Source organism: Engystomops pustulosus, chromosome 11 (genome assembly GCF_040894005.1).
Source record: "Engystomops pustulosus chromosome 11, aEngPut4.maternal, whole genome shotgun sequence".
NCBI classification, from domain to species: Eukaryota; Metazoa; Chordata; class Amphibia; order Anura; family Leptodactylidae; genus Engystomops; species Engystomops pustulosus.
Window position 1 is genome coordinate 24,353,242 of NC_092421.1, and position 22,666 is coordinate 24,375,907.

General features: G+C 41.4%; 2 protein-coding genes and 1 long non-coding RNA gene across 4 annotated transcripts in view; 1 reads left to right on the plus strand and 2 right to left on the minus strand.

Moving 5' to 3' along the window:
* Nucleotides 1–2,590, minus strand: part of CCAR1 (cell division cycle and apoptosis regulator 1) — a 49,852-nt gene extending 47,262 nt beyond the window's left edge. For both annotated transcript variants that reach the window (XM_072131080.1, XM_072131079.1), the window contains exon 1: nt 2,478–2,590. The gene's annotated coding sequence lies outside the window, so the exon portion shown is untranslated. The remainder of the gene's footprint in view (nt 1–2,477) is intronic.
* Nucleotides 2,591–2,826: 236 nt separating this feature from the next.
* Nucleotides 2,827–13,222, plus strand: LOC140105597 (uncharacterized). Its single transcript, XR_011850593.1, has 3 exons — nt 2,827–2,929; nt 11,080–11,151; nt 13,056–13,222. It is a non-coding gene; the product is annotated as an uncharacterized lncRNA (long non-coding RNA).
* Nucleotides 13,223–14,229: 1,007 nt separating this feature from the next.
* The window catches only part of LOC140106668 (uncharacterized), a 52,248-nt gene continuing 43,811 nt past the window's right edge, over nt 14,230–22,666 (minus strand). The window contains exons 7-8 of the mRNA XM_072131221.1: nt 18,987–19,097; nt 14,230–18,134 (exon numbers count right to left, since the gene is read on the minus strand). Coding sequence (XP_071987322.1) covers nt 18,116–18,134; nt 18,987–19,097 — 130 coding nt within the window. The 3' untranslated portion in view covers nt 14,230–18,115. The remainder of the gene's footprint in view (nt 18,135–18,986; nt 19,098–22,666) is intronic.

Below are 22,666 nucleotides of genomic sequence, written 5' to 3' on the forward strand. Positions count from 1 at the left end.
TACTCCACGCCCCAGTAGCCGCGTTACTCCGCCTACCATTTAATCTTTGGTGGTAGGTTCCCTTTAAATGGCCTTTTTCACACTGATCAGTGTTTGAACACAAAAAGAACAGGTTCTATGACAGCATTGCATCAGTGGGGGAAAAAAAAAAAAAAAAAATCACTTGTGTGAAAAAAGGCACCAATGTGAAACCACCCTAATTGTCCCTGGTTCACCATGATGGATTTTGTAGGTAGATAACTTTTGAGTAAAACCTTTAGGCGCCTTTCCCTCTAGCATTTTTCATGCATGAGTTCTGTGCATGTTTTTGACGTGCAAAACACGTTTCCAGACATGCATTTTTTAAACACGTGTGCAACTCTCTTTACTTTTGCTAGTCACGCATGAGAAACCCCATACAAGTCTATGGAGACGCATCAACAATGCATTTCACTGACCAATTGCCATAGAATCGATAAACCAGTCACGAGTCCTATTCATGCGCGTGAAAAACGTACACAAAAAACCCGAGACTCTGAACAAACTTACGAAAAATTTCAGTTTTTCACTGATCGAACGCTGATCGCATTCTGGTCAGACTCCAAAACTCTGCAAGAGGCCTAATACTTCTAGATCAGAACCTTTTAGGGACCGAGTGCCGAAACTACAAGCAAAAGCCACATATATTTCACAAAGGGCCAAATGCCAATTTAAAGTAACTGGTTTCAAACGTATTGGCGCCCTGAGGACACCAATACAGGAGAAAGAAGGAGAAATTTGTATTATTATTATTATTACGTCCCCTAAACAGGATGAATTAAAGGTCCAGAGAAGGAGTTACAATGATAATCAAGCTCAGTCCACACCTCCTTGATTCAGTTCTTGAGTCCTGAATGGAGACCTTTGTGCTGGGCGATGGCCTGGGTGCCTAAAGAGAGTGCTCCGAGTGCTACCTCTGGCGCCTGTGCCATCGGTTCGCCACCACTGTTCTAGATGATTCATATACGATACATCAGACATATCTCTGGTGCTCCATGGTACATGCGCAGTGAGACTGCACTTAGCAACTATGCAGACATGAGTGTTTAGTCTTATTTCCCTATAGTAGCCAGGGACTGGAATAACACAGGGCGATTTGGGTCTCTAAACTACCAGTTCTTTAGGACCTGAGGGTGATTTAGTGTCCCATATCCTTTTGAAAGATGTTATCATTAAAGGGGTTGTCTGAGTGTTATAAAAATGGAGTTGCTAGGCTGAGGAGGGCTTTTAAAAACAAAAAAACAAACAAACCTGTACCCACCTCCTCAGTCACTCCCGAGGTCCGGCTTCACATACTCCTGCTTGCAGGGGCACATAAGCTCTGCTCAGACAACTTTCAGACGTCCACCCTTTCCCTTTACCAGCGTGAAACTGTAGGTACGGCGCATGCACAATGCAGCCGGGTTATTATCCCTGCTTGATTTGGACCTGCAGAGGCGAGTCCATTTATTATTTTAATTTTTGCTCACCCACAGCCTTCATACTGGTCGTTTTGGGACCTGTAGTTGTTTTAGGGTCCCAAAACTGTCAAGTCCAACTGATGGTAGATGTGTAGCACTTGCATGCGCACCCTTTATGCACCAAGTGGAACTGTTTTAAGGGTTAAAGAAATGGCACAAAGTAGTGAGGAAAAAAAAAGTTTAAAAAAATATGTTAATTAGCCGGAGGCGCTCAGCCTGACGTCACCTGAGCGCCTCTTATTCACGTCCTGGGGGAGTGAATAAATGAAAAGCCAGTGAGGCGCTCAGGTGACGTCACCTGAGCGCCTCCAGCTAATTTACATAGTTTTAAAAATATTTCTCGCAAAATTGTGTAGTTTCTTTCACCAAGAACAGTTGCGCTCAGCGCACAGAGAAATGCGCACGCGAGTGCTACACGGATGTCCTGCAACTAGTAACATAAAGTAACCATTTCAATCCCGGATGCACGCAACAAACCATTATGACAAATACTGAAAATAAAAAACCTACATAAACTGTCAGAAGATATTGCTGTGTAATACGAATACATAGCGATGAGGCAGAACAGGTTACCCATCACTAAGGCGCTTACACATAAAAAAACCAAACAAAGCAAAAAGTGACTGCAGGTCATCCACAGGATGAGAGGGAAAAAAATCATAAAAAACTAATGAAGATTAACACGCTCTGCGCCCTGATGTAGATGAGGGCAAAGGACAAAATTAATATTCGCTCCAAAAACACAATATTATATGGTTTTTAACTCAATGTTGGGCGACAGCTGACAGCGACTACTACTGCTGATGTTACATGGAGAGTTCATCACACCTACCACTAACCACTGTGCAGCTGGCTCACACATAGAACTGTATTCAGTCAGTGCGTTATATGGTGCGACATTACACTCAACAAACTAACCACAGCAGTAGGGGCAGTGCAGGAGCCTGTAGTGTCACACTCAGTGCTCAGCAGCATCGCGCCCCTACACCATGCACTCACCCTGAGCCGCTAGACACTGTCACCGACTCCATGGTATCTCTGTGCCCGGTCTGTCGTGAATAACCTCACCGCGCATGCGCGGGGGTTTTTTTTTTTTTTTTTCCCTCTTCTCCCCCCCCAAGCAACTCCACGCAGAAAACGTCACGCCGTAGATACGAGCCGTACAGTAGTCTTTCCGTACACAAGGGCGCACGTGGTGCCGTGACGTAGGAGCGCGCGCCCCCGTCGTCGACCCGGCAGTTTTTATAAAATGGCCGCGCCCTTTGCGGCGTCACAATTGTGGCAAAGACCATATATGACAACATAAGTAAAAGACTTCAAAGTAATAATGTGTCGTTTTAACATTGGAATGTTTTGTCTGTATCTAGATTCACCATCTTTATCGTATAGGAAACGTGAGGACTTTAGCCCCGATGGGAATCTGCATTTGGCAACCATTTTGTTGGTTTAAGGTACTTGCAGACGCCTTCTCTATGAGGGGGCTTAAGAGGAGTGGCCGGTTTAGTAAATTAATTAATAAAAAAAAAAATCTACTTGTGTCATATTTGCATATCATTTATCACAACCGCAGCAATGTATCAGAAGCACAAACTCCAAAATAAATGGCTTTGGGAAACAAAACTTGTGGCATTGTATTTATCACACAGTTCTCAAGCCGTTCCTCAACCCCTTAATGACCGCCCTATCGGGATTCTACGGTGGTCATTGAGGGTACAGCCGCAGTACACAGCCATACATGGAGCTACAGCCACAGTACACAGCCATACATGGAGCTACAGCCACAGTACACAGCCATACATGGAGCTACAGCCACAGTACACAGCCATACATGGAGCTACAGCCGCAGTACACAGCCAAACATGGAGCAACAACCACAGTACACAACCATACATGGAGCTACAGCCGCAGTACACAGCCATACATGGAGCTACAGCCGCAGTACACAGCCATACATGGAGCTTCAGCCGCAGTACACAGCCGTACACGGAGCTACAGCCGCAGTACACAGCCGTACACGGAGCTACAGCCGCAGTACACAGCCATACATGGAGCTACAGCCGCAGTACACAGCCATACATGGTGCAAAAACCACAGTACACAGCCAGTTATGGGGCTACAGCCACAGTACACAGCCACACATGGAGCTACAGCCGCAGTACACAGCCATACATGGAGCAATAGCCACAGTACACAGCCATACATGGAGCTACAGCCACCGTACACAGCCACACATGGAGCTACAGCCACCATACACAGCCATACACGGAGCAATAGCGACAGTTCACAGCCACACATGGAGCTACAGCCACCATACACAGCCATACATGGAGCAATAGCGACAGTACACAGCCACACATGGAGCTACAGCCGCCATACACAGCCATACATGGAGCAATAGCGACAGTACACAGCCACACATGGAGCTACAGCCGCCATACACAGCCATACATGGAGCAATAGCGACAGTACACAGCCACACATGGAGTTACAGCCACCATACACAGCCACACATGGAGCTACGGCCACCGTACACAGCCACACATAGAGCTACGGCTGCCGTACACAGTCAAATAACTGGATGTTTTCCCATTGATGATTGGACACTGTTGAGGTGCATTCACACTGCCATTGTGGGGGCGTATATATGGCAGCAAGTTTGCGTCCATGTATACATCCCCATAGACAGCAATAGGCTCCCAGTGGCAGTACAGTGCCTCACACGTGTGGCACCATACATGGGGAAAAGATAGAGCATGCTATCTCCTATGGAGAGGGGAGGGGTGATCACCGCAGAGCCCCTTGGTAGTCATAGCATGACCGCTATATCGTCATGATTTGCTGCAGTGGACATTTTTTAAGCACCCTTCAGATTTTGTTCTTAGGTCTGTGTCTCATTTTAACAAGTTAGTGGCTTTATAACCACCTGTTCCCTACCTAGGGAACGGCGGGCATACCGTGTGAATGTACCCTACGGCCTCATGCACACGACCGTATGGTCTTTTCTGTTCTGTATATAGGGCTATATTCTGGACGTAAATACGGGGCATATCGCAACAGTATGGCAATGAATTGCACCGTATCTGTACCGTATCTGTATAAAATACGGTGGGCTGGCAGATGATGGATGGCTGACTATTGGCTGACAGAATGCTCCTCCCACTGGTTCTGGATACTGCACATATATACGGCAGTATAGGGTGCACAGCCGTATGCAGCACGTATTTAAGCTACATTCACACGATGATGTGCTCGCCATATCGTAGCACGGCGGGCACACAACGGCGCCAGGGAGAGGAGGAGGGGGTGAGCAACGCCCCTCTTCATAGCGATATGTGGCGCACGGCGCCGTATTACGGGGAAAGACAGGACATGCGCCATGCAGCCATTGCCGTCTATGGGGGACGTATATAAAGCGTATATACAGTACACCCCCCATACAGTCGTGTGAATGTAGCTTTAGCCTGTATTTTATACGTTCCCATTGACTTCTATGGACCGTACGGAACTGAAATTTGGTGGAAAATAGGGCATGCTCTATATTTTTTTTACGGCTCGCTTACGGTATGGTGGATAATATGGACATGTACATGGATGGCAATATGGAATGCATGGGGGCGTATACGGCCGTATATATGGGCGTTTTTATATAGTCGTGTGCATGGGGCCTTCCACCTTCTGGTGAAGGTCACTGCTTGGCAGTATAACCTGTGCTGCGGCATATGACACAATTAGGCACATTTACTTACCCTGTCACCGGAATTCACAGAAAGTGCATTGTCCGACGAAAATTCACTGAGCCGCGATTCACTAAGATCGTGTGCCCGACATCATGCATGTGTCACTTCCCCGCTCAGGTCCGACGGAGTTCACCTTCATCTTCATGTTGCATGTAAGTGCATTGTCTTGTGACAGAATTTGAATGTAAAATCCTGCGCTCAGTCCGAATCAGTCGGATTGTCCCACTGGCACGCCCCCCTAAATTGTGTCGCAGTGAAGCTGCCTCAGCTGCACCAAAAAAAGGGTCGCGTGGACCCACTACTTAAATACCTATGCAAGCCATTTTCCCATTAAAGATGGGGCACTGTCTGAAAAAAGGAGGTGACCCCTCCTCCCTCCATAGAGAATAGCGGCGCTCACGGCCGCACACACGCCGAAAGATCTATCTCTATCATGCTCTATCTTTTTGCGGTGTGCGGCCCGGATTTGTGCCATGCCGGTATTGCCGTCTATGGGGACGTACATGCGGCTGCAAATTTGCGGCCGCATGTACGTCCCCACAGACGGCCATGTGAATGAGCCCTTAGTAAATGTGCCCCAATGTATGAAGCTTTAGAAATAGCACAATGGTCAGTTCAAAACCCACACCAGAATAATACCCACCGTTATTGCTATTGGAAATATGTAAATGATTTGGCAAGCTCTGTGCAGCGCTGCGTAATCTGTGTATACGTATATAAATAAATGAATTATTATTATTAAATAAAATGTGTTATTTTAGGTTGAATTTAAGTATTTACTAATATAAAGCTGTCAGTCTCTGAATTAATTTAAGAACTGATATCTCTGTTAAGGTTTATTTATATAAAAACCATCTAAGAAAAAAACAGATAGGAGAGAGGCTGTACTGTATATAATGCCTTTGACAATATGGTCAGATATTTTGATGGAAAAAGTGGTAATAAAGAAACTCAAATTAAAGGAAACCTACCACTTGAAGTGGCAGGTTTCTGATGGAAATACCGGGCACCAGCTCAGGGTGGGCTGGTGCCGGAGCAGATTTTCGTTAGTGTTTTAAACCGCTGTACAGCAGTTTAAAACACTAACAAAAATCAGCTCCGTCACCAGCTCACCCTGAGCTGTTGCTCGGTATTTCCATCTGAAATCTGCCACTTCAAGTGGTAGGTTTCCTTTAAAGGAAACCTACCACTTAGATATGGCAGGGGTAAGCTGTAAGTACCGAGCACCAGCTCAGGGTGAGCTGGTGCAGTACTTACTTTCGTTACTGTTATAAACCGCGGTATCGCGGTTTTAACACTTTTTAAACTTTAGAGCAGAAGACGCTTCGGGGCTGCGTGCGCACGATCGTGCGCGCGCCTCCTTAGGGAATAGCGGAGATGTTGCGCGCGCCGAAGCCCCTTGTGCTCTAAAGTTTAAAAAGTGTTAAAACCGCGATACCGCGGTTTATAACACTAACGAAAGTAAGTACCGGCACCAGCTCACCCTGACCTGGTGCTCGGTACTTACTGCTTACCCCTGCCATTCTAAATGGTAGGTTTCCTTTAATGTTGTGTAGTGTATTGCAATGATTTTTCCCCATTAGATGGCAGTAAGTGGTCACAGTATTTTGTTTCACAAACGTGCTATGCTGTGGAAAATGGATTGAGTGCTGCTCAGTTCCTTACATTGTAATGAAATATAATGCAAGGACTCCCTGTCTGTGCACTGCCGGCACCCACTGTATTTTATACGGACACGGTACAGATACAGTGACATACATGCCCATACGGATGGAAAATGTCACATATATACAGATTCATACAGCACAGAAATACAGGACTGGAGAAATCATACATTAATGTGAAACATAGCTTCTATATAAAATATTTTAATAATAAACAAAACAGGGAGCTATAGATGTGTAAATACCCCTATCTATATCAATTGAACATATTTACAGTGGTATCACGCCCTCTTGTGGTCAGGGAGACAATAGCAGTCAAGCCACAAGTAGCAGTACAGTGCATTAGGTATGGACCAACCTTAACTTAAGCTGTTAACATCACAGCCCCTAGTTATTGACCCTTCTAATATTAGACTAAATGTATCATTTTTATTTTCATTCCAGCCACTTGACTATTTTCCATTATTTGTAGATTTGTACCTGTTGTGGATTAGATCATTTTATTTCTTGACTTTTTCATGTTCTCCTGACCTCGGGAGGCAGCATTATACAGTAGAGACCTGTAGATGTCTTTTTATAAGCCAAGGATTTGCAAGAAAAAGTCTTGGCTGCTGAAGATTGTTTGGCAATAGTCCAGTGTAAAACCTAAACATATTTGGCAGAGAATAACCTGGATTTCAGTCAAAATTGTTTTAGGTTTCTGGAAAACTGACAAAAACAATATTTTTCGGAATTCAATATAACGGAGTAAAACCTCACGGGAAAACTATTTGTTTATAGCGGTGCATTATCTGGGACTTAGTTGAAGGGGTATCTGCTTGGGATAACCCTGCTCCATTTGTTCCCCAGAGAGAAATCTGATACCTGAGGCTTCCTGCTCTTGGTGGTATCTTACTTGCTCAGATGCTACAATGGGAAAAAACTGCAAGTTGGAATCTTATTTGTCTTGCATTGCTTAGACATCTGTTAGCTGGAGTGGATTCTAGTATTCTTGTGGCATTTGAATTGTGTTTTGAAATACTATTGAAAAGCAAGTGGGATGGTTTTTTATTACCGACTGAAATGCATGGAATCGGGAATGAGCTTGTTTTACAAGTTAAACAATGCAAAATACATTTCCCCGTGCGTGCCTGGCGGTGAAGTGAGCCAGCATGGGGCGCTGTAGTGGGTCAGTGGTAGCCTGCGACTGTTCCGGCCAGAACCGGTGCAGGTTAAATGACAATTCTATGCCAGGCCCTGCCTACAGCAGCGTGCCTGATACATCCTGATATATCTGAAGCACAGGAGGGACAGTGGGAACAAATGATGTGATAAATGAACCCCAATCAACCTTTCTCTCCTGCAGACCGTGGATCCATTAAAAAATATGGATATGCAAATGGCCACATAGACATCAAAGGGTCAGTATTAGTGGACCCAAACCACAATGTTCAAGCAAACCTGTCACCAGCTAAAAATGACATACCTGGTGACAGGTTTGCTTGAACATTGTGGTTTGGGTCAGCTAATCTATGCTACGCTGATTTTAAAAACACCTTTGACAGCATTCTGAGTCATTTCAGTAGTTTATAAAAGTTCACATTACCTGGCTCCCTTCCAGCAGCGTGTGGTGAGTCCCCAGGGAGGGGGAAGCTGCCTGTGTGTGCCCGTGTCTCCTAATGCTTTCTTTCTTTCTAAGCTTCATGCTATCTCCACACTATCCATGTGCATTGAGCAGGCAGGAGGGAGGTCAGGGAGCTGCACACGTGTGGAGATGAGGAGGCTGACACGGGCACACAAAGGCTGCACCACACGCTGCTGGCAGGGAGCCAGGTAATATGAAATAAGCTTAAGCTGAAATAAACTACTGAAATGATTCAGAATACTAACAAATGCATTTTAAAATTAGCATAGGCTACAGGAACCTGTCACCAGCAAAAAATTACATTCCTGGGCTTTTAGGGCCCTAAAGTTCACGTTTGGTGACTAGATGACCGACAATGGGCTTTACTTGTGACACCTTTAGATATACATATTACACATTCACACGACCGTATGATTTCTCCAGTCCCGTATTTACGGGCCGTATATACGTGACGTTTTTCATCTGTATGTATGCACGTATGTAACCCGTATTTTATACGTCCCCATAGACTTCTAGGGCATACAGGACTGAAATACGGGAGAAAATAGGACATGTTCTATATTTTTATACGGAGGAAGAGCCCGACGAGAGGTTCAGGAAGGCGCTTGGTGCAAACAGCAGACATAGAGATCCAATGGATAAAGGAATCTCTTTTATTATTGTTAAAAATATTTATCTCATAAAATGAGCATATGCATAACGTATTAAAAATACAGTGCAACGCGTTTCAGCTCTGGACTAGAGCTTTCATCAGGCATATTTTTATACGGCCAGTATACGGTACGGTACGGAACGGAGTTAACAACGGCAATATAAATGGTCAGACGTATTGTCCATTGAAATGAATGTGGCCGTATGTAATCCGTAAAAAAAACTGTACGGTACGGATACAGCCTTTTTCATACGTCTGTGTGAATGTAGCCTAAGTGACTAGAATTAGATATCTTCCTATCATGACATCTGCCCAGGGAGCTCGGTCTCTGTACAGTATTGGACGTACTAAGAGCTGTCATGACTGGACCCCTGGAGTCATAATTATGTTGGTAAATGATTTTATAGGAAATGTCACTTCTTAACACCATGTGATGCAGATAGTCCCATGTCGGCACGCATTCTGCACATTATAGCGCTGTGAGTAAGAATGAATGTCCTAAGCCATGCTATATGCTCTCATGTTTTATTAATGTCTCCCCATATAGCCAGTTAATGTTCTACATCAGCGCTTTGCAGTGCAGCTGGTCTGACTATTTTTACTAACTTGCTGATATATTATTAGCTGATTACAGGGAAAAGGTGATAAAACGCGTCTCATCTTATCAGCAGTCTGCATTTTATTACAAGTGGCTCCACAAATTGTTGAAACTTTTGAAGATCAATGAAACAGGATCTTTTTTTTTTGTTTTCCCAGATTATAGAGAATCACTTACCCCATTGTCTCCTGAACTTGGAACTTCAGTTGATAACTTTAGTCATGCTGAGCTATGCTTCACCTTCAAGTACTATAGAATGGTACATTAATGGTTAATGAGGTTTATCATTTCAATGCAGAGTTATGTAAAGTTAAAGATTTTAACCATACAATTATGTAACACTGAGCTAGCCTAATTTTTATTGATTGGAACTGTAGATGTCCTGACCAGACAGGACAGACAGCTGTCCTGACAGCTTATAATAATTGTAGTAACTAAAATCTGATGGCTCTTAATGGGGATTCTTTTGGGGGGAGGGCAGGTTTCACAGAGAACTTGGATCAGAGAAGTGCACGCTGCCTATTCCTCTGTTAGGATCACATCAGATCATTGGGCTGTGAAAAGCATTTGACATGTGCCTAGTATAATGGACTATCAAAGAGTCAGAGTTTTGCCCGACTGCCGTCCGATGTAGGACCCCAATCTTAGGCTACATTCACACTGCCATTGCCCGCCCGTACCGTACCGTAGCAGGCAACGGCAGTGTACGGGGAGAGGAGGAGGAGGTGAGCACAGCTCACCCCCGCCCCTCTCCATAGGAAGTAATGGCGCACGGCGCCGTATTACGGTAGAAGATAGGACAGGTCCTATCTTTTTACGGGTACGGAGCGGTACGGTGCCACACGTGTGCTGCACCGTACCGCTCCCGTTGCGCCCATTGCCGTCTATAGAGGACGTATATTGGCCGTATATACATCGGCCGTATAAGCGTCCTCCATACGGCAGTGTGAATGTAGCCTTAGGGTGATGGCACACGTGGCATTTTGAACGCGTTTCGGCCCGTTTTTAAGCAGTCCGTCAAAAAACGCATGCGTTTTTGACCAGTTTGAATTAAGATAATTGGTCAAACCTGTCAAAAACGGATGCTTAAAAACGAGCCAAAAACACGTTCAAAACGCCACATGTGGCATCACCCTTAGGCCGGCTGCACACGTGGCGTTTTGAACCCGTTTTGTTCAGCCGTTTTTAAGCATTCCGTTAAAAAATGCATGCGGTTTTTGAAAACGCATCCATTTTTGACCGGTTTTACCAATTATCTTAACTCATTTAACTGTATTTAACTCATATTGCCATTCATCTAGACTTCTTCTTTTTTCCTATAACAAGCCCTTGCTTAGAAGTATGCAGCCGTTTCCATTTTCTCTCACTGGATTTAAGGACTAATATACACCAAAAAGAGTAAGTGTAAAATATATAAAATATTTGCCCTTCCCTTTCTATAGTGATAATTTCCATAATCCTATATATAATATAAAGCTGGATGTACGTGTGTATGTATGTCCGCTAAGAGAATCTGTACCGTCGCATTTACAATCTCCAAATTTTGCACAGCCGCTCTCTGTTACTCAGGGAACGTCATAGACTCGGTTTTTAGATGAAATATTAACACCCATGCTTTCCAAAATCCACTTATTACCCACCATATACAGCAGCCATTGTCTGCTTTTGCTGTGGCAGTTGGAAGCTGAGCTGTGATTGGTTGCTGTTCCTCCACAGGTCGTTAACCCCTTAACGCCGAAGCCACCTTTCACCTTCCTAACACGGCCCATTTTTTCAAATCTGCCCTGTGTCACTATAAGTGGCTATAACTTTGGAACGCTTTAATATATCCAAGTGATTTTGAAATTGTTTTCTCGTGACACTTTGTACTTCATGTAAGTTACAAAATTTTGGTGGTATGTTTTGCATTTATTTATGAGAAAATCAGATATTTGGTGAAAATTTGGAAAAATTCTCAATTTTCGAAATTCAAAATGTTCTACTAGTCATAACACCAGAAAACATAATAACCGAATGTCTACTTTATACCTCCGTGGTTTTTTATGCACACTCTTATTTTGGTAAGCTGTTATGGGGCTTTGAACGTTAGGTGCGATTTTTCACATTTTCATAAAAAAAGCAAAATCCTGCTATTGAGGGACCTGCTCAGGTTTGAAGTCACTTTCAGAGGCCCAAATTATAGTAATACCCCATAAATAACCACATTACAGAAACTACACCCCTCAACATACGTAAAACAACTTTTATGAAGTTTGTTAACCCTTTAATTGGTTTACAGGGGTTAAAACAAAATCGGATGCAATTTTGAAATTCATTTTTTTTTAACTAAATTAATGTGTTTTTCATAAAATGTACAAATTCTCAGTGGATAAAATACCAAAACGCTCCACAAAATTTGATACCCAATCTCTCCCGAGTATAACAATACCCCATATGTGGTGGTAACCTGCTGTATGGGCACACGCCAGGGCATCGAAGGGAAGCTGCGCCATTCAGAGCAGATTATCCATTGTCACTTTATAATGGCTATACAATCTTTATTTTTTTGGCAATTTGGACATATAAGGGCTTATTTTCTGCGACATGAGATGCACTTTACAAATATTTCATTTTAGTGGGTCATTAGCTTATTGATGAGATTTTATTAACTCTTTAATGTATGGAGGAAAAGAAAATTGTCAATTTTGAGTTCTTTTTTTGTATATTTTGGGAGTCGTACACCGTACACTAAAAATACTATAATATTTTTTTCTATAGATCACTACGATTACGGTGATACCTCATTTATATATTTTTTTTTTTTTTAGATATTTTACAATTTTACAGGAAAAAAACGAATATAAAGAAAATATCATTTGTTTTTGCATCGCCATCTTTTCAGAGATATAACTTTAATATTTTTTTGGTTGACAGAGCTAGTTTTAGGCTTATTTTTTACGTGTTGAGTTGTCCTTTTCAGTGGTACCATTTTGGTGCACATAACTTTTTTTAATCACTTTTTGGAACATTTTTGTGAAGGGATTTTATGAAAATATACATTTGTTGGCGAGTTTTTCGTTTTGTTTTTATGGCGTTCACCGTACGGGTCCAATAATGTTTCTGACTTATTGTACAGATTGTTACGGACGCGGAGAAACCAAATATGTGGGGTATTTTGGTGATTTTCAGGTTTTTTCACTTTATTAGATGTGTATAGGGAATGTTTGTGTTTAGGAGACTTTAACTTTATTTAATTAATTCTTTTTATTCAACAGTGTGTTTAATTAGTGTTTTTTCCTTTTTTTTTTTTTTTACTTTTACAGGTTAGCTTGAACACGTGATCCACTGTTATTCTTCACCTAATACAGTGTAATACAGATGTATTACACTGTATTATGTCACACACTAAGCATGCTGCACACCCGGAAGAAGAACGCGCAGCCCCAGGCACTGGCAGTCCCGGGCTGCAATCGGAGCAGCGGACCCCCCCCCCCCCCGGTAAGGGGGCGGGGGGGCGGATCCGATTCCAGCTAAATGCCCCTGACACGCCGCGGTCAGCTATATGTGATATATAGCCGACACCTGAACGGAGCCGTCGCCAGAAGCTTGACGTACTATTACTGCATTTTGCGGGAACGCACCTCGCGCCATGCAGTAATAGTACGTCAATTGTCGGGAAGGGGTTAATATAAGCTCTGAGCTGTGATTGGTTACTATAGGCAATGAGTATAATACATATATTATTAATTATATAATTAATAATAATATATAATGTGTGAGGTAATATGGATAGGGATACGGAGATGGGGGAAATTTATCAGAAATGTATGAGGTAAAACTGTTCCAGTTGCCCATGGAAACCAATCAGAGATCAGCTGTAATTTTATAAACATCTGTGGGAACATGAAACTTGAGCTCTGATTGGTTGCCATGGGCAACTAGAACAGTTCTGCCCTCAGACACTTCTGATAAATCCCGACATAGACATAGTGACAGTCACAGTCAGAGACAGACAGAGAAAACCAGAGATCTCCGTGTTTGTGTGGGTTTCCTCCGGGTACTCCGGTTTCCTCCCACACTCTAAAACATACTGGTAGGTTGTTTAGATTGTGAGCCCCATGGGGACAGGGACCAATTTGACATGCTTTGTGCAGCGCTGCGTAATCTGTGTGCGCTATATAAATAAAGAGTTATTATTATTATTATTATAGTCACAGACAGTTGAAGACAGTCGGAGGCAGTCAGAGACAATCAGCGGCCGTCAGAGACAGTCAGAGACAATCAGAGACAGAGATAGCCTGAGAAAGTCAGAGACAGTCAGAGAATACAGAAACAGATAGAGACAGAAACAGAGACAGTTGAAGACAGAGAGAGGCAGACACAGTCAGAGACACTCAGAGACAGACAAGAAACAGTCAGAGACAGTTAAGCTTAATAAACACGTACTACAGGAGATACAACAAATTTCCCTTTTACATGTAGAAGTTTATTAAACATTTGACATATTTTACAAACTTGTAAAAATATAAGCTGATACATTTATAAATATAACATGTTTGTAGGATAATGCTGGTAGAAAGTAGAAACAGAGTATGAGTTAATTTTATAAAAATTATATGAAATGGAATGTGAGTATGTAACAACAGTGTAAAAAACATATCTGAGCCATCAAAGTGAGACTATTCACAGAATAATCCGAGTAAACAATCTTATCAGCCACACAAATAGCCAAGAAGATTTCCAGCAAGACATACAGTAGGAATATATCATTTACACTTCAGACAATTGCACTGATATAACGTGTCCATATCCCCCATAGACATGTACAGGACATTTCACTTTGTTACTGTCCAGATTTCTAGATAAAGATACAGCACCCCATTAATTATGCGTTTTAGATATGTTTTATGCCCCACTTGACAGAACATTGTGGGTAAAAGAGTGTGGCAAAATTTTAGAGCAAAGTAAGGCTACTACTTTCCCACTATGTTTAAGTCCTGTGTTGTAAGGATATGTTGGGCAACTGCCTATGGGGCTTATTTACTAAGGGTCCTGCGGATCACACTTTCGTCGGCTTTTAGAAGATTTGTGCCGCTGGGACAGGTATTCAACTGGGGATTTTGTGGCACGTGATCGGATTGTGGCGCAATTGCGCTTGCAACAGAAATGGGGGGGGGGTGCTGGACGATCCGACTGATTTGGACTGAGCGTGGGATTTAATATTCAAATTGTGTCGCAACCAATGCACTTACATACACCAGGAAAAAGATGGTGAACTCCGGAAGACTTGAGCGGGGAAGCGACACATGCAGGAAATCGGCACACGATCTTTGTGAATCGTGCCGGAGTGCATGATAGTCGGACACTCCGTATTTCGGGAACACTGTCGGCCGGGTAAGTAAATGTGCCCCTATGTGTCCTTATAGGAACTACCGCACTGTATGCACATACATGGAAGAACACGTTCTTCTGTTCCTTCCCCTCCCTGCCTGCTGCTGAGGTTCAGCGTGAACGGATGCAATACTTTGCATCCGCCCACTTAGGTCATTATGGCCTCCACTGGGTATATATGTCGCTCAGAAAGAGGATGGAAAGATGTAGTGTGCTACTATTTATATACAGTATATGGAAAGATGGAGGTAAAAAGGATCGCCTTGCCTGCCAGTGTATGTTTATGGATAGATTCAGCATGTATATTGGGAGCTTTTTTTGCTTTAAGCGTATCAAAATAAAGTGATCTGAAAGTAACGTAAGCCATAGGTGGTGTACAGTCTCCAAAGAAGCACCAATCCATCATCCACCTAGAGCCACATATATCACACCTTCAGACTGGCTGGTTTATGTTTACATTGTCTAAATATTAGACATGATGAGTAAATCCTTCCCAACCTGTAATTGAATATCCATATTGGTAACTCAGGTAAGGATACAGGTAAGAAGTGAAATATTTGTTAATATGTCCAATTTTGGTGTAGAATTCTAATGATATAATAAATTCTTGTATATAGAGAACATCAGGGTCAACCTGTACACTTCTGTCTTTGCACATGTAACTATTTACATCATAAACATCTGACTTTTATCAATGTACAGTAAGATCAATATATACTATATGTTGTCATCTTATATTACCATTATAAGTACTTCCAGTCTGTGAAACTCAATAGAAATCCCCTATTATCTTATTATTGGAATAGGAGCAGTATAACCTTTGGTGCTGGGAAATCACATTGCCTATTGAGTCTGTAGCGCACAGGTTGCTTATTGTAGCCCATATTCTGTTTATGGCCCAGCATTCATATTGTGAGAATCTGGGATGATCTGCTCTATTATCCAAATGCTCCCCCTTAAACACAAAAGGATCCAGATAACAAATATGTTAGGTTATAGATATGTATGACATTTTTTACAATATATACACTCTATCTATAAGAAAATACCCGGTGCCAATATTATAAGCGTAATTTTAAAACGTAATATTTATGTAGCCATCATAAGGGGATAGTATAGTTTCTAATGACAGAGATCATCCTAGGAAAATCAAATAGGGATATTAGATACCGTATTTTTCGGACTATAAGGTGCACCGGATTATAAGGCGCACCATCAATAAATGCCTGCTAAAACGTCTAGGTTTATATATAAGGCGCACCGGATTATAAGGAGCACCTGTTTATAGGGATGAATGACCAGCAGGTGGCAGACCTGTGCACAGTTCAAGGCAGCTGTTGTCTGTAAGTACGGTTCATATATAAGGCGCACTGGACTATAAGGCGCACCTTTGATTTCTGAGAAAATCAAAGGATTTTTTGTGGACCTTATAGTCCGAAAAATACGGTAATATGAATGTTTTTGGTAAGTGCTTCACCTAACTCTATGGTGGTCTGCATATGTTAGAGTTATTGTGCACTGTTAAAAATTACCAAAAACCTTGGAATTTAAGTGTTTTGATGAAATAAAGAAAAAGAGGGTTTCTCTAGCTGTCTCCAAGACATTACCAAAGAGGTCTTACATGTCTGTTTGTATCTTTTTGAGATGGGGGAGAAAGATTACATAAGACATTTCAGGTCTTATGCACAATATTGGATTATTTCACAAAAATCACATAAAGCTTTGCTTGGTTACTATAGGTCAGTGCTGTTCAATTGAATGAGACTGGGCTGCAGTACCAATCACAGCCACTACATAAAGTAAGGAGGTCTTTATTTGTCCATAGATCTGGACCAGCAGATTGATTAAGGCTCTCCTTAGGCCATCAATATTAAAGCCCTGAAAACACAATCAATCTTGTCCTAGAATGTGGCAGCGGTGCAACACTTTATCACCAAAATATCCAAATATGATCTGGGAACACAAATTTAAAGGGAATCATGAGTTTTGAACATAATAAATTGATGGCAGTGCTAGGTATAGGCTCAGAGAGCCTTTATGCCTGGAGGGCTGTGTAACTATACTTTTGTGTGTGTGGTAAGTAGCAGCAGGGATATGAAAAATACACTTTTCATCTAGGTCTGGATGTGTCTTTTAGACTGGAGAGCTTTCTGCTTATTGCAGTACACTGTTCCCGGGCCACTCTCCTCTGCTCTGAGTGACTGCTGTCAGTATCCAACCAAAGGTCTGACACAGCTCCTCCTCATGGCAGAGGAGAGGCGCTGTGGAGCAGCACAGTGCAGAGAGCAGAAAGCTCTTCAGGCTGAAAGACCCACCAGAACCACTGGAGTGCTACAGTTCTGAATTATAACTTCACTTTTCACAATCTCGCAGCTACTAACAACACACATAAAGGTAGGGTTACATGGCTCTCCAGGGTTGCTACCAAACACTGTATGATTAAACTGCTGACATATTCCCTTTAATAGTCCTATAGAAATGTCTGAATACTGAAAGTGCATCCTGTGCTGTAAAATAATATCCTTACAAGATATTTGGATAAAAAACAAAGTAACAGATGCGTTTATTTCACAAGGCCAGAAGATCCTTGAAAATAATCTTCTCTGGTGAAAAAGGAAAAACATAATTGATACATTTTCCCGGAGGATGAAATAGATTGAAACCAGTGCACAAGAAGCTAGAAACTGGCAGCTAATGTATCTTCCCATGGTGATACCAAACTTATATAATCCTGTCGACTGCTTTCTTGTGGTCTTCCTAGAATAGGGGTTATAGGTAATAAATAGAAAGAACACTTCATAGGAGCACACAGCAGAATAAATAGCAGTGGGTGTAATTCACAGATTACTATAGTTCCAGTATTTCAACATGAAAGGACATTTATCCTTATAAACTTCATACAACACATTCTCATAAAACTTGCTGATACATTCTATACATTTGTCTTCTATATCCTTTTCCCGTTTGTTCTGGCCACATACAAGCTGTACATTCACATATCGTCTTCTTTCCTGCAAATATACAAGATACATATTACTATAAATAATGTATGATCAGTGGCTGCATTCACACGATCGTTGGGGGACGTATATACAGCCGCAAGCTTGTGGCCGTATATACGTCATCCATAGGCCGGCAATGGGCACACGGAGCATTACGATGACGCATACGTGCGTAACTGTACCGCTCAATAGACGGGGAAAAATAGGACATTTCCTATCTTTTCCCGTGTTACGCGCCGTGCACCATGTTTCTCTATGGAGAGGGGAGGGGTCAACTTGCCTCCTCTCCATGGCGCGGGACGTATGTAGGCCCGGCTATGACCTGGCGGACATACATTGGTGTAAATGCGCCGTAAGACTGCCATGGGCCCTGGTTTGCATGAATATTATAGCCCCTATAAGTCTGGAATCACTTCCTATATATGGCACTAGAATCAGCTTTTTGGGGAATGGAGGATGCATCCTTCTGCCTGTTCTCAATCAGCAGTTTCAGGACTTTTGGAGGACCTTCAAAAGTCCTAAAATTGGTTTTGTGTAGATGTGTATTGAGAGCAGGAAAATATGTATAAAATTTGGTGTGGCCATAGGTCCTGGAGAAGGCTCGTGCCCTGGGCTACCACCCTAACCGCCAAAATTCTAATCCACTACTGTGTACGATACAGTTCATATAAGTTCTCTTCTGAGCCATTCTGCATGGACTACTAGTAGTAAATTGCTAGATGACTGGGCACAGATGACTGCTTAGACCGGATACAATTGTGTGTAAGAAGTATTAAATATATAAGAAAGTTGTCAGACATCATAACAGTAATATTCTTTTTCAATGAGAGAAGCAAACAAAGGTCATGAAATAATATTTACCTGTTCAATACATACAGACTGGACCAAGTGTTTTCTCGATTTACATTCTGTCCAAACACAATCATGGAGTTTCTGTCTCTTCTCTTAATCTCCCCATGTGCAATATCAGGCCTAAGGGGGAAAGCATTGCATTATTTTATAGTATTTATGATCATAAAACAAGAAGGTGAATGTTATTACAGGAATGATGATAGATGATTCCACTTTGTGTATCAGGATGTGTCAGTGTATCTGGAGGTGCTGGACACCCGGTGGAAAAATCTACATCTCCACTCATCATTTCTCGTGTTTCACATGTTACACACATTCTTTCCTGGCCGCACGAATACTTAGTGGAAAAACACATCCAAGTTCTCTTTACGCAACTTTGTTTCCAGTTAGCACAAATATGAGATTAATATAGAGGAATATCTAGTGGGTCCATGAGAAACCACATGTCATTATGAGTTATCCCACAGCTAGACATTGCTGGAGGGGGATGTTTAGATTTAAAGGGACTCTGTACCCAAATTTTACCCCATTAAACTAACCCTTCTCATATAGGTTAGGAATTTGTCCTTTCTAGAATTCCCTATTTTATGTGAAATCTCAGGCAGTTATCTATAAAAAAAAATCTCCTTCAAAATCATGTGAAAATGAGCAGAGAAGAGTCAAGTGTAGAGGCTGCAAGGGGAGTGTCCATTTGCACGCCCCTAACTTTGGTTTTATAGTACCTATAAACATGCTTTTGGTGTCTAAATAAGAATATGAATGTCATCTTTCAGAACACATCAGGCTGGAACTGAAGATAGAAACAGTTGGCAATAGTTGGGAATACGAGCTGCAGATAAAAATCTAATTCCTGCCTACTTGGTTACCTGTCTGTATCTCCTCAATTGTAGCCCAAAGCACCACAAGCCTGAGAGATGAGATTTTTATACTTTAATCTGACATCAGAAGCTGCTATCTTCTGTTCTATAGTAGCTTTTGAAGTGACTAAAAGTGACTTATCTAAGGTAAAATATGTCTCTTCTCTGCTCATTTTCACATGATTTTGGAGGGGATTTTTTTTATAGGTGATCTGGTGAGATTTCACATATATGGGTGAGATTTTCACCTATATATTGACTTCCAGCCATCTCCTGAGACTATAGCAACTCATAATTAACTTGTACAAGTAATACAGTATTTCTTTGAACAAATCCAGCAGCAGAACTGCTGTGGTCCATATGGTTTAGCAATGGTGTACACATGGGTCCAGTCTGTGGAGTAAACATAGGAAATAATTTCCAGTTCACAATAAAGAAATCAGAAGAAATGCACAAAACAAACTTAAAATGCCTGGTGCCTACAATTTTAACCTTCTAGTAATAAAATCTCACAGCGGGGCAGGTTAAAAGGAGTTAAAAGGGGGTTTCACATTCTTCATTACAGACACTTGTGATAACTGTTACAGCTGTGTATTGCAGTCTGGGACTAAAGTACATTAAATTACCAATATCCAGGTCCGTTTGTAACTAGGGGTCGTATGTAAGTCGAGTGTTCTTAAGTAGGGGGCCGCCTGTATATAATGCATTTTTAACTTTAATTGTGAACTGGATGTTCCCTTTAAAACAAATACATTTCATTTTATTTACAGGCGGTCCCCTACTTAAGAACACTCGACTTACATACGACCCCTAGTTACAAACGGACCTCTGGATATTGGTAATTTAATGTACTTTAGCCCTAGGCTACAATAAACAGCTATAACAGTTATCACAGGTGTCTGTAATGAAGATTTAGTGTTAATCCTGGTTCTTATGACAACCCAACATTTTTAAAATCCAATTGTCACAGAGACCAAAACAGTTCTGTCTGGGATTACAATGATAAAATATACAGTTCCGACTTACATACAAATTCAACTTAAGAACAAACCTACAGACCCTATCTTGTATGTAACCCGGGGACTGCCTGTATATGGTGAGTAGAACAAGAAATAGACAAGATCTCTTGGCAAATAGGAGAAACAATGAAAATGACTTCAATAAATATTATACAAGTAATAAAACAATTGACGTTGTCATTTCACATCAAGTAGATCTTTCTCTGTCCTGTTCTTTGACCACGGGGTCATAAAAGCAGTACAATTGTTGAAAATGAGTGTTTCCAAAAAAAAAAATCTAAGGAAATACACAGATTATGCTTTAGTCTGGGTTTTCTTTATCTCCAAACAATAGAAGGAAATTCGAAGCTTGAATGCAGATGTTAATGTGACAGTATGGGCTTGTTTGAAGAATATGTGTATATATAGGTTATTTCCTTTCAGCTCCTGAACAAAACAGCCACCTATACTTTCCTCCTTATTTCTGTTATATGAATTATGACGACAAAAGGATATCACACACCCACAAAAATATTAAATAAGTACAATGGATATGGGTAAAAACAAACAACAATGTGGAGGTAGAACAAAAATACATCATGTACCATGTTTACTACCCCCCCCCCCCAAAAAAAAAAAAACCATACCACAAAAATAATCCCCTACATGCTTTTTCAACCTTAAAATATAAAATATAAGCCCTACTCTTACTGTAATCCCTAAGTACAGGGGGCAAACTAAAATCTGCTATATCTTATATTTCAGACGTAATTTTAAAGAAAAAAATATCCTCTTAAATTATGCACAAGGATTGTGTTTCTAGGTGCCACAGAACCAGAGATTTCCACTGTTACAATCAGGAGTGCAATTTTCAGCTACCGTTCCCCCCTGCAACTTTAATTGTGGATATGTCTGTGGCAGCTAGAAACACAATACTTAAAGGGAGATTCCAAAATATACCATATATCTGACTATGGTCGGATTCTTCTGAAGAATAGCACTACGGTACTCTCTGTCTTCTGCCTTTTCCCCTGAATCACAAGAACAGCTCAGACACAGGCACTTCCTGCCAGTAAGCAGCCTGCAGAGACTTACTCTACAAGATACAGACAAGATAAGGACTTTATAGCAGAGCTGACTCTGTGTTTCATTGATTAGGTGCAGTAGCAAAGCTGAGAGTGTCATTGTGTTTTATATCCATCTCATGGATTTCATATCTGATCTGTCTGATCTGTTTCATCTCTCTTTTCCTATGTGTCAGATACTAGAATTTTCAAAAGCTAAATAAAAAGTGTAGATAAACCCTGAACCCTTTTAATCTAGGCACATTATCAACACACAACATCTCATAGCACAGAGGAATCAGGAAGTGTCTGCTAAGAGAGACACTCTGGCCATCACTAAGTAATAGGAGCTCAAATAGCAATACAATTGAGTAAAATTGTAAAATAATGGGTTAAAATGATCTTTATTGTGTAAACATCACTAGGGGATTAAAATTTAAGAACTTTCTTTCATGAGTAAACCCCTTTAATATTGTTTACTTTAAAATGACAGCAGAACTGTGTTTTGAGGTGCTTAGGTTATAGCCATTTGAAATGTGGCCCCCTATAGCATGTCAGCTGAAGGCAGCTTAGAGAAGGAGTAGTAGGGAATTGCAAGGAAGAGGGAGCTCCGAGAGGTGCAGTTATAGGATGTGCTTATGAAAGGAGACTGCTATTGCTGATAATAATTATTATTGCAGAAGATGGTGAGAAGATAATATATGAATAAATTTGAATTAGATTTTTTGTTCAAGAATAAATGTGTATAATAATAATAATAATTCTTTATT